This window comes from Dromiciops gliroides, chromosome 4 (assembly GCF_019393635.1).
Source record: "Dromiciops gliroides isolate mDroGli1 chromosome 4, mDroGli1.pri, whole genome shotgun sequence".
Classification (NCBI taxonomy): Eukaryota; Metazoa; Chordata; class Mammalia; order Microbiotheria; family Microbiotheriidae; genus Dromiciops; species Dromiciops gliroides.
Genome location: NC_057864.1, coordinates 449,781,976 through 449,793,472, shown reverse-complemented (window position 1 = coordinate 449,793,472; position 11,497 = coordinate 449,781,976). Strand labels below are relative to the sequence as shown.

Genomic DNA, 11,497 nt, shown 5'->3' with positions numbered 1-11,497 from the left:
TCCTATCTTTCCTCAAATTTCCTGTGAAGTCCTCTACCACCACCACCACCATCAAGTCAGGAACCCAAAAGAGCAAGAGCTCTCCCTGCAGGCTCCCTCTCCTCCTTCCTGTCTCCTCCCAGACCATAGGAGGCTCCTCAAGTTGATTGGCTGGTAGCCTTGATAGACAGCACCCATGAGCAAACGTCATTTCCTGATGCCAAGGAAAAGCCACAATGCCTCTGAGGCATTTTCCTCATGGCGGAGCTTTCCCACAGCAAGTCTCCAGTAGGTGGCATCATTCCAATCATTACACCTTACATATAGTTTTACTCACCACAGAAGGAAGGAAGGAAGGACCATTCTGATAAGAAGAAGGGTCTTTCTCTACCTTGCAAATTTGCACATTTGCTTATTGCAATGCAGTAGTCTGTTTTGTGTGTGTGTGTGGAGGGGGCAATGAGGGTTAAGTGACTTTCCCAGGGTCACACAGCTAGTAAGTGTCTGAGGCCAAATTTGAACTCAGGTCCTCCTGAATCCAGGGCAGGTGCTTTATCCACTGTGCCACCTAACTGTCCCAATGCAATAGTTTCTTAGGGAGGTGGGAATATCTGAGATGTCATCTAGGACATTTATGGAAATTCAGTAGCAGTTAAAGACAATCTATAGGAAACATAAACATAGGTAGTGATCAGGTTCCCAAACATGTCATGTTTACAAGACTTGTTGATTAAAAAGAAATCCTTCCCAGGGGGTGGCTAGGTGGCGCAGTGGATAAAGCACCAGCCCTGGATTCAGGAGTTCCTGAGTTCAAATCTGGCCTCAGACACTTGACACTTGCTGGCTGTGTGACCCTGGGAAAGTCACTTAACCCCCATTTCCCTGCAAAAAAAAAATAATAATAAATATTAAAAAAAAAAAAAGAAATCCTTCCTTTCCCTTTCCATTCTCATCCCATTTTTTTTCTTCATAGGAAACCCTAAACATGGTGAATCTCATTCTGGAACTCAGTGAGTGAGAGGATGACCTTGGAATGTCTGAATGGGCATCCTGGCACCCTGAGTCCAAGAATAGCATCTGGGTCTTCTTGGGAGAGGAGGGAGCCTCCCTTTCTAGCTGAGGGAACCTCATTTGCTTGCTTTCTTAGCATGGGGAGATCGTTCATATACATCTGGGTCAGGAGACCTAGTATGTCCCTGGCCATGGACAATTTCATTGGTATCCAGATCAAAGGCCAGCCATCTGAGGGGACCATGTGGCTCATTACAACCCCCCCCCCCAGAGGTCTCAGAGTCTCAGGACCCAGCTGTCGAATGCCTGCTGGCCAGAAGCCCAGCCCCAAATTCCTCAGACACCTGGGCAAGTAAAAGTCCTGAGAAAAGACAGAAGAGAGGCAAAGGTGAGAAGAGGAAGAAGGATGACCAAGATATTAGGGTGGAGATAGAAAGCAGGAGGTGTTCTCAAACCACCCTTCCTCCTCCTTCCTAGGGAAACTTTATGTATGTTGTATCATTACTTTTATCTTTACACAGTTAATTATTTCTATGACTTGTGCTTTGATCCATTCATTCAGTATATCATTATTAAATCTCAGTGGTTAGCTTTTGTTCCATGTATTAAGTATCACTTTTATTGCATCATAGTCTAAAAGGATATATTTGTTGTTTTTATTTTGTTTTTGCGGGGCAATGAGGGTTAAGTGACTTGCCCATGGTCACACAGCTAGTAAGTGTCAAGTGTCTGAGGCCAGATTTGAACTCAGGTCCTCCTGAATCCAGGGCCGGTGCTCTACCCACTGCACCACCTAGCTGCCCCCAGTGTTTCTGCTTTTTAAATTTTATTTATTTTTTTCTTTTGTTTTTGTTTTTTTTTGTGGGGCAATGAGGGTTAAGTGACCTGCTCAGGGTCACACAGCTAGTAAATGTTAAGTGTCTGAGGCTGGATTTGAACTCAGGTCCTCCTGAATCCAGGGCCAGTGGTTTATCCACTGCACCACCTAGCTGCCCCCTAAAATTTATTTATAATTTTTCTGTGCCCGTTGTTATCTACTTTTGTAAAGGTACCAAGAACTGCTGAGAAGATGTATTTTCTTTAGTCTTCCATTGAGAAAATAGCATTCATCTTTCTTCTTTTCAAAAATTAATTAATTAATTTTGTTAGATTTTTAGTTCTGAGTTTTCTCCCTTCTTCCCTTTTAACCCTGTACTACATAAGGTCAACATTTGACACAGCTATATTGACCATATAATACATACTTCCATATATCAGTTCTTTCTCTGAAGGTGGATAACATCTTCCTTCACAGGTTCCTTGTAGTTGATTTTAATATTGATATTATTCAGAAAAGCTTAATCATTCACAGTTAGTGTTTGAACAGTATTGCTGTTACTATATACAACATTCTTTTTGTTCTGTTCAATTCACTCTTCATTATTTCATGCAAGTCATTCCATATTTTTCTAGAATAAATCTGTTTATCATTTCTTACAGCACAGTAATATTCCATCACAATCATATACCAGAAGTTATTCAGCTATTCCCCAATTGATGGGCATCCTCTCAATTTCCAGTCCCTTGTCACCTAAAGAGAGCTGATATAAATATTTTAGAACATGTAGATCCTTTTCCTTCTCCCCACAATCACCTTAGGAAACAGACCTAACAGTGATATTGCTTCATCAAAGGGTATACAAAGTTTTTGTTTTTGTTTTTGTTTGTTTTTAGTGAGGCAATTGGGGTTAAGTGACTTGCCCAGGGTCACACAGCTAGTAAGTGTTAAGTGTCTGAGGCTGGATTTGAACTCAGGTACTCCTGACTCCAGGGCCAGTGCTCCATCCACTGCGCCATCTAGCTGCCCCCGGGTATACAAAGTTTTATAGCTCTTTGGGCATAATTGCAGATTGCCCTCCAAAAGCATTCCACCATACACCAACCATGTATTAGTGTGCTAAGTTTTCCACATCCCCTTCAACATTTGTCATTTTCCCTTCCTATCATTTTAGCCAATCTGATGGGTTTGAGATGGTATCAAAATTGTTTTAATTTGCACTTCTCTAATCAATTATGATTTCAAGCATTTTTTCATATGACTACATATAATTTTGATTTCTTCTTCCAAAAACTGACTGTTCATATCCTTTGACCATTTAACAGTTGGGGAATGAATCATATTCTTAGAAATTGGACAAAATTTTCCACATATTTGAGATATGAGGTCTTTATCTGAGAACCTGTCTATGAAATTTTTTCCCAATTTTCTGCTTTCCTTCAAATCTTGGTTACCTTTATAATTTAATGTGATCAAAATGATCCATTTTACATCTCACAAAGCTCTCTGTCTCTTGTTTATTCATAAATTGCCCTATCAATAAATCAGATGCCTAATATGTTCCTTGGGTAGTTAAGTGGCACAGTGGTTGGATCACTGGGTTTGGAATCAGGAAAACTCATCTTTATGAGTTCAAATTCATTTTCAGACATTCAGGTGATTGTGTGATCCTGGGCAAGTCACATAACTCTTTTTCCTTCAGTTTTCACATCTGCAAAACTGAGCTTGAGAAGGAAATGGCAAACCACTTTAGTATCTTTGCCAAGAAAACCCTTCAAAAAGGGTCACGAAGACTCAGACACAACTGAAATGATTGAATAAGAAATATGTTCCATGTTCTTCTAATTTACTTATGATATCTCTTTTTATGCCTAGGCCATGTATCCATTTTGACTTTATCTTAGTAAATGTCGTAAGATATTGGTCCATACCTACTTTCTACAGAAAATTTCCAATTTTCTTAATAACTTTTTTACCAAACATAAATTCTTATCTCCAAAGCTTAAAATGTTTCATTCATCAAAACAAGGTTGTTATAATAAGTATATTATATTATATAGTATATAATATAGTAATGTATTCTATATTATATTAATATAGTTATACCATATATTTTATATAACCTATAAATATATGTTATTGTAATAATTTTATTATGCATTATATGGTATATAATATAGTATATTATTATATGCAATAATTATAATATAACATTATATATCATAATAAGTATAGCCTTTCAAATCTAATTTGTCCTATGGTCATAACAGTTTTATATTTTCCTTCTAAGTTCTCTTTCTGTTAGATTTATCCTGTTCTATGAGAAATATAAAAGTCTCCTACAATTGTTTGATCACTTTCTGTTTGTTTTCTATTCTCTTCACTTTTATGAATTTAGATGCTATATACCATTTTGTGCAAATACAATGGTAACAATAATTTAATCTGATGCATAGTAAATTTGGTTCCAGTTTCCCATTTTCATTCTGCGAGTGCTTTAATTTTTTAAATGTGTTATTTACATGCTACAAATGGCTGGTCCTCATTTTCTCATCCATTTCCCTATTCTTTTTCCTTTTATTAGATTTTATAACACAGGGGGCATTTACAGTTGTAATTGTTACATTTACATCTCTTTCCATTCATTTCTTTAGTGTTGATTTTTATCCTCTTCTTTCAAGTTAATATTTTTTCACTGAGATTAATTTTGTTATATTAACTTGATACTTGTCTATTTCCACAAGTTTTCCCTCTCACTCCTGATTACCACTTCTTCAGAGTTCCTTGAATTTACTTATATTGTTGTTTTCTCTTTCTTTTTCTATACCTCCCCAGATCTTTGGCCTTGCCCTTTCCTCAACAAGATGAAAGTGTTATTCAAAATTTTGCCTTCCCACTCCAACATTTTAGTTTAAAAATATTCTTTTGTGGTGCTTTGTTCCAAGAAGTTTTCATTTATTATGTCCTCTCAATATTTCCATCCTTTTCTGAATTATATTATGTCATATATGGGACATGAATATACATGTATAATATGTTATGTGCATATAATGTTTACATAAAGTCTCTATGGGGAGGGGGAGAGGGAGAGAGAGAGAGACTGAGAAAGGGAATGTAAAGGCAAGGCTTAAATGAAATAATGGACATAAAATACTTTACAAACATTTAAGTGCTCTTTCTCGGTATGTATATATGTATATGTATATGTATATGTATATGTGTATGTGTATGTGTATGTGTATGTATATGTGTACGTGTATGTATGTATATCATCATTATTGTTATGTCTACACTCACCAAGCCTAAGTCTGCTCATGACATCATTCCCGGAGCCTACTATAATACTCCCCCTGAGTTCAAGCAATGTTTAAAGGAATGTGCCAGTAAATATTAACAACTGAACTCTCCAGGGGAAAAAATGTATGCACACACTTTAAAGTTTAATCTTATTTTAACTTTTGACAGCAATGGAAATGTTTAAAGCATCTTGACATTACTTGTGATTCAAACAATGTTAGTCATGACCAAATAGACTTTATTTCAGAATAAATTTCACAAATAAAATTTTCTTGTAGTTTTATGTTTAATTCATTGTTGTCCAGTCATTTCAGTTGTGATTGACTCCTCCTGACCCCATATGGGGTTTTCTTGGGAAAGAAACTGGAGTGGTTTGCATTTTTTTTCCGTGACTCATTTTACTGATAAGGAAATTGAGGCAAACAGGCTTGAATGACTTGCCCAGGGTCACATAGCTAGTGAGTATCTGATGCTGAATTTGAACTAAGGTCTTCTTGAAATCAGGACTATATCCACTGGACCACGAAGCTGACCATGAACTTATTAAGAAACAAGTATGCAACAAAGGCTAATTTTCAAAACCATTCAATGCTTGATAGTAGTGGTTGAGGGTGGTTCTCATTCAGAACAATTTCATTCTTGCCCCTTAGCTGAAAAAAAACAAAAACTTTCTTGTTTTGACATGATGGGTGTGCACTAGTCCTCTAGCATTTGGCTATCTACTCCAGTACATCTTTTTTTTTTCTTGCTGAGGCAATTGGGGTTAAGTGACTTGCCCAGAATATCATACAGCTAGTAAGTGTTAAGTGTCTGAGGCCAGATTTGAACTCAAGTCCCCCTGAATCCAGGGCCGGTGCTCTATCCACTGCACCACCTAGCTGCCCCCTACTCCAGTACATCTAATTATCTGGCTGCCACATACATTACTACTCCTTTCTCACCCCAATCTCTTTCCACCCCTCTTTCCCTGTCTACTACTTACCTATAAGTGCTGTCTTCCTTTGTAAAAATGTAAGCTACCTGAGGGCAGGAACTCTGTCACTTTTTATATTTATCCCCAGGACTAAGCAAAATATGTGATTCATAATTAGTGCTTGCTAAATTCTTCTTCTGTGCTTCCTTCCTCACCTTTACTATCTCATTCAACTTATCCAATCATGTTCACCTGGGTCCTATTCCTGGCTTCTCCCATTTTGTCTTATGACCTTGTTGCCAGTCTTGACCCATCAGTGATGCCATAGGTAGTATAGGACTCATAGAGAATCCTTAGTTCTATAGATGATGCAGTCAAATGATAGGAAGGTGATTTTATAGCCTATTTTAAATGATATTTTAATTGCGAAGATACTAGGAAAAATCATCTGAAAGTGTCATTTACGAAGTCAAAAGCTTGCAAGGATTTTAACAACTTATGTTAATTTCCTAGACAAAATAGAAGTATCGGAATGGTCTTCATCAGAAGACATGATATTATAGAATTATAACAGTATGAAATGGGTGATATTTCAGACATATAGTTCCCCAAAATGTAAATGGCACAAGATAATTTGTTAGGCAGCTTTAAGCCCCCAGTTAATAAGGATCTTTCCCTCTCAACCTCAGTGCTCTTAAAAAATTAATTTGACATTATTATGTATTATAATTTAACCCATTCCATTTTTAGAAAATTCTAATTATTAAGAGTTTGCCCTTTCCCCCCAACACATCGAGATTAAAGTTGCTTGTTCATTAATGACTTACTATGTGCCAGGCACTATGCTAAAGGCTGCTAATATCAAAAGAAAGGCAAAACCTAAACAAATCCCAGTCCTTGCTTTCAAGAAGCTTCTACTTGAAGGTCACACTCATGTACTCTTGTATTGTCCTCTAAATTTGTACCCCTTCAAATCTTCTCCCTTATTCCCATCATGGGAATCATTTATATAGGAAGAGTTACATTGATCTAGATTAGGGGTTCTTAACCTTTTTATGTGGCATGGACCCTTTTGGCATTCTGATGAAACCTATGGACCCTCTTCTTAGGTCAGTCAATAAACGTTTTATTAAGCACTTGGAATGTGCCCTCTTCTAGGTTCTGAGAATATAACAAAAACATTACCAAGTATACAAAAGAAGTCCCTGGTCTGAAAGGAGCTTACGATCTATTGAGGGACACAACATGAAAACAACTCTACAAAATAAGCGATACACAGGATAAATTGGAACTAATACAAAAAAGTTGAGGGAAGGTGCTAGAATGAAGAGAGATTGAGAAAGGCTTCTTGCAAAAGGTAGGATTTTAGGTGGCCCATGAGGGAAACCAGGGGGGCCAGGAAGTGGAAATGGGGTGGGAAAGTATTCCAGGCATGGTGCCTGGCCATGACAATGGCCAGTGAAAATACCTGGAGTTAGGAGATAGAGTGTCTTTCTCAAGGAACAACAAGAAAACCAGTGTCACTTGATCACTGAGTATATAGTGGGGTATAAGAATTAGACCGTGAGCAGGAGTGAGTTATGAAGGGCTCTGAATAACAGAGCATTTTATATGTGATCCTAGAGATGAAGGGGAGCCACTGGAGTTTACTGAGTCGGAGGGTGAGCGGGTCATAGCTGTGTTTTAGGGAGATACTTTCATATCTGAATGAAGGGTGGACTGGAGCAGAGAGAGACCAGTCAGCAGACCATGTGGTAGTCCAGACCTCAGATGATGAGAGGCTGGTATCAGTATGTCAGTAGTCTCAGAGGAGAAAAGGAACATAGGCAAAAGAGTTGATGGTGGGAACATTTCCAGTCTTGGCAACAGATTAGTTATAGGAAGTGAGAATGAGGAGTCATGAACAACACCTAGATTGTGATCCTGGGTGATGAGGAGGTTGGGGGCACCTTGAACAGTAAAGAGAACTTAGAGAGAAGTCAGGATTTAGGGAGAAAGCTGAGTTTTGTTTTGTACATGTTGAGCTTTAGATGTCTTTGGAACATCCAGTTGAAGATGTCCAGCAGGTATATAAGAGATATGACGCTGGAAGTCAGGAGAGAGGTTTAGTGCTCTATCAACAGATTTGAGCATCATTAGCAGAGAGAGTATCATTGAATCCATGGAAGCCAATGAAATCACCAAGTGAAATAGTACAGAGAAAAAAATGGAAGATAGTCCAGGACAGAACCATGTGGGGGCACTCAAAGTTACTTATTGGGCATAACCTAAATACTGATCTAGCAAAGGAGACTGAGAAGGAATGAACACACAGGGAGGAGGAATCCTAGGAGAGGACAGTATCAGGACAGTCTAGAAAGAGTATTATGGAGCATAGAGTGATCAACAGTGGCAAAGGTTGCAGATGAGGACTGAGAAAAGGCCTTTAAATCTGGCAATTAGGGGATCATGGATAATTTTGGAGAGAGCACTTTCAGTTGAATGAGGAAGTGAGAAGGCAGATTCTAGAGAATATAGAGAGGGTGAAAGGAGAGGAAGAGGAGGCACTGATTTGAGATAGCCTTCTCATGAGGTTTAGCCACAAAGGAGGAGAGATATGAGGTGTAGCCATTGGATTATGGAGGGTTTTTTGCAGGTGGAGAGAAACCAGGTGACTTTATAGGCAAGGAAGGAAGCAACCAGTAGATAGGAAGTGATTGAAGCTAAAAACTTGACAATGTAGAGATGGGAATGGACAGTGTGATGGGGAGAATAATGTTTTATAAGCATAAATACGATGGATTACAAAACAAATCAATTATATTGAAAATACAGTTACTAAGTGTTCTTTAAATCAAGTTAATGGAGCCCAGTTTAAGAACTGATTTAAACACTGGAATCCCTGGGTAAAATAGACCCTTCACAGAGTTTCTTCAAGGCAGATTTGACTTCCTTGTTTCTCAGGCTGTAGATGATGGGATTTAACATGGGGGTAACAATACAGAAGAGGACAGAGACCAGGATGTCCCCATCTAGGGAGTAGCCTGAGCTGGGACGGTCATAGTTGAAGTTTCCAGTTCCATAGTAGATGACCACCACAGTGAGGTGAGAGGCACAGGTGGAGAAGGCTTTGCCCCGACCTTGAGCAGACTGGATCTTCAGAATGGCAGAGATAATAAGGACATAGGACACAGCAGTGAAGAGGCAGGGGCTCAGACCAATGGTGGCACTAGACACATAGAGCATGAACTCATTGGCTGAAGTGTCTGAGCAGGAGAGTTTCAGGAGCAGGGGGATGTCACAGAGAAAATGGTTGATCTGGTTAGGACCACACAAAGTGAGAGATGCCGTGAGCCCTGTGTGTGTCAGAGAATTCACTAACCCACACAACCAGGACCCAGCTGCTAGGTATGCACAGACCCTCTTGCTCATGAGAACTGGGTAGCGTAATGGATGGCAGATGGCTATAAATCTGTCATAAGCCATAGCAGCCAGCAGGACACACTCAGAGCCTGCAAAAGTAACAAGGAAGAAGAGCTGGCACAGGCAGCCTTCATAGGTAATGGTCTTCTTTTCTCTGAAAAAGTTCTCCAGCATGATGGGGACAGTGGTGGAGGTGTAGCAGATGTCCAGAAAGGACAAGTTGCTGAGGAAATAATACATAGGAGTATGAAGAACAGGATTGATTCTGATTGCTGTTAATATGAGAAGGTTGCCCAGAAGAGTTACCAGATATATAACTAAAAATATCAGGAAGAACAGTCCCTGCAGTTCAGGGTGGTTGGAAAACCCCAGGAAGATCAATTCAGTGACAACTGTCTGGTTTCCTCTTTGTTTGATGTCCTTCATAGCTAAAACGAACATAGAAGATAATCATTGTTTGGGGGAGGAGAAAGTTATTAATCCTTTCCTCTACCTCACCCCACTTTAGTGCACAATTGGCTAAAGGAATCAATGGGAAGCACTTAACCCAAAACAGAGAACATAGGAAGACAAAGATGGACAATCACATGCTTATATAAATGGTTGTTGTCCTTAGGACCAAAATGACATAACTATGTTAGAGTCAAGTTATAACTTGTCTGATTGTGGCTGATGGGATCAATAGGAGTTTGGAATGCTCTACACAGGTTGGGCACAAATAATCCATGTGAACATTTGGGATGGCTTCTCTACATTTGGGGCATCTTTGAGTTTCTGCAATTCTGCTTTGCTTATAAGCTCATTGCCCTCTTTCATGACATTACACTGTTCTGGGTGGTTCTTTGCTAGTGTCTCCTCTGTCAAACAGTGGATTGCAAAGTTCTTCAGAGAGACAGACCTTGAGAGTGGAAAATTCATATGAATACCAGAGGACAGCCTTGCAGGGGAGGAACCTTGACTTGAACTGGAATCCTCCACTCATGGATTTGGAGTTCCTTCTCTCCCTCAATTGCTTCACTACCAATCAAGAATTCTTCTATACTGAACTAAGCATTGGACTGACTGCTATTTTGTACAAAGCCTCTGTGGCTGTGATATCCTTTCAGTTGATCAATAAACATTTATTAAATTTTTATTACTATGTGCCAGGCAATGTGCTAAACACAGAAGCTATAAATACTAAAAAAGAAACACAGTTCAATCCTCCTGCTTCAATCCTCCTGACCCCTTTCTGTGACCCAAAGGTCACACAGCTAGTAAGTTTCTGAGCTCAGATTTGAGGTAGACTCAATCTACCTGACTGCAGGCCAACACTATACCTACTCAGCCACCTTCGACAGGTGACAACTTCTCAGGCCCCACTGGATGGGGCCCCAATGTGACATGAATATCTGGTGATACTTTATGGGGGGTGTGTGGAAAATGGAGCCATCACACACATTTGCCATTCCATAATTATGCCCCTCATAAATCTCTTCTCAAGGCTAAAGACCTCCAGGCTCTTCAAAACTCATTTTCATGGGGGGAATTGTGACAAACATTTACTCTAGGGGATGGGTTAGGCATAGGCACAAGACCTCAGTCTAAGGTGATCTAGGGTGGAAGAGTCACCAGAACAGAAAGTAGGAGAGGGAAGCAAAGAGGAAAATCAAAGAAGAGAATTACAAACTTTGGCCCTTTGGCAACTTTTTCCCAGCATTGGCTCTGTCTACATGTATAAGAAGGTCAAATTGCAATGGGACTGGTTTGTTAACAAGCTTACCAGACCAAGTTCATCACTTCAAAGTTGTCAGTTTGAGAATCTTTATGCCTCTACTTTATATAGTCTTTATTTGAGACACTCCCCCGCCCCCCGCCAAGGTGGTCAATGGATAGAGTGCTGGGCCAGACATCAGGAAGACCTGAATTCAAATTGGGGTTCATAATCTTTCTAGCTCTGTGCCCCTGGGTGAGTCACTTATCCTTTCTCTAACTCAGGTTCCTCAGCTGGAAAATGGGAATACTTACCTGGCAGGGTTGACATGAGAGTCCAATGAGATAAAATTTATAAAGCCCTTCTCAGCCCAATGGCTGGCACA

General features: G+C 39.4%; 1 protein-coding gene across 1 annotated transcript; it reads right to left on the bottom strand.

The window, feature by feature from the left end:
• Nucleotides 1-8,882: 8,882 nt before the first annotated feature.
• LOC122752625 (olfactory receptor 5V1-like) lies at nt 8,883-9,845 on the bottom strand. The gene has a single exon (XM_043999498.1). The coding sequence runs from the start codon at nt 9,843-9,845 to the stop codon at nt 8,883-8,885; it is 963 nt and encodes a 320-aa protein (XP_043855433.1).
• Nucleotides 9,846-11,497: the final 1,652 nt, after the last annotated feature.

Excerpts from the sequence above, each read along its gene's own strand:
- LOC122752625 (XM_043999498.1), bottom strand. The coding sequence starts at position 9,845 with ATGAAGGACATCAAACAAAGAGGAAACCAGACAGTTGTCACTGAATTG.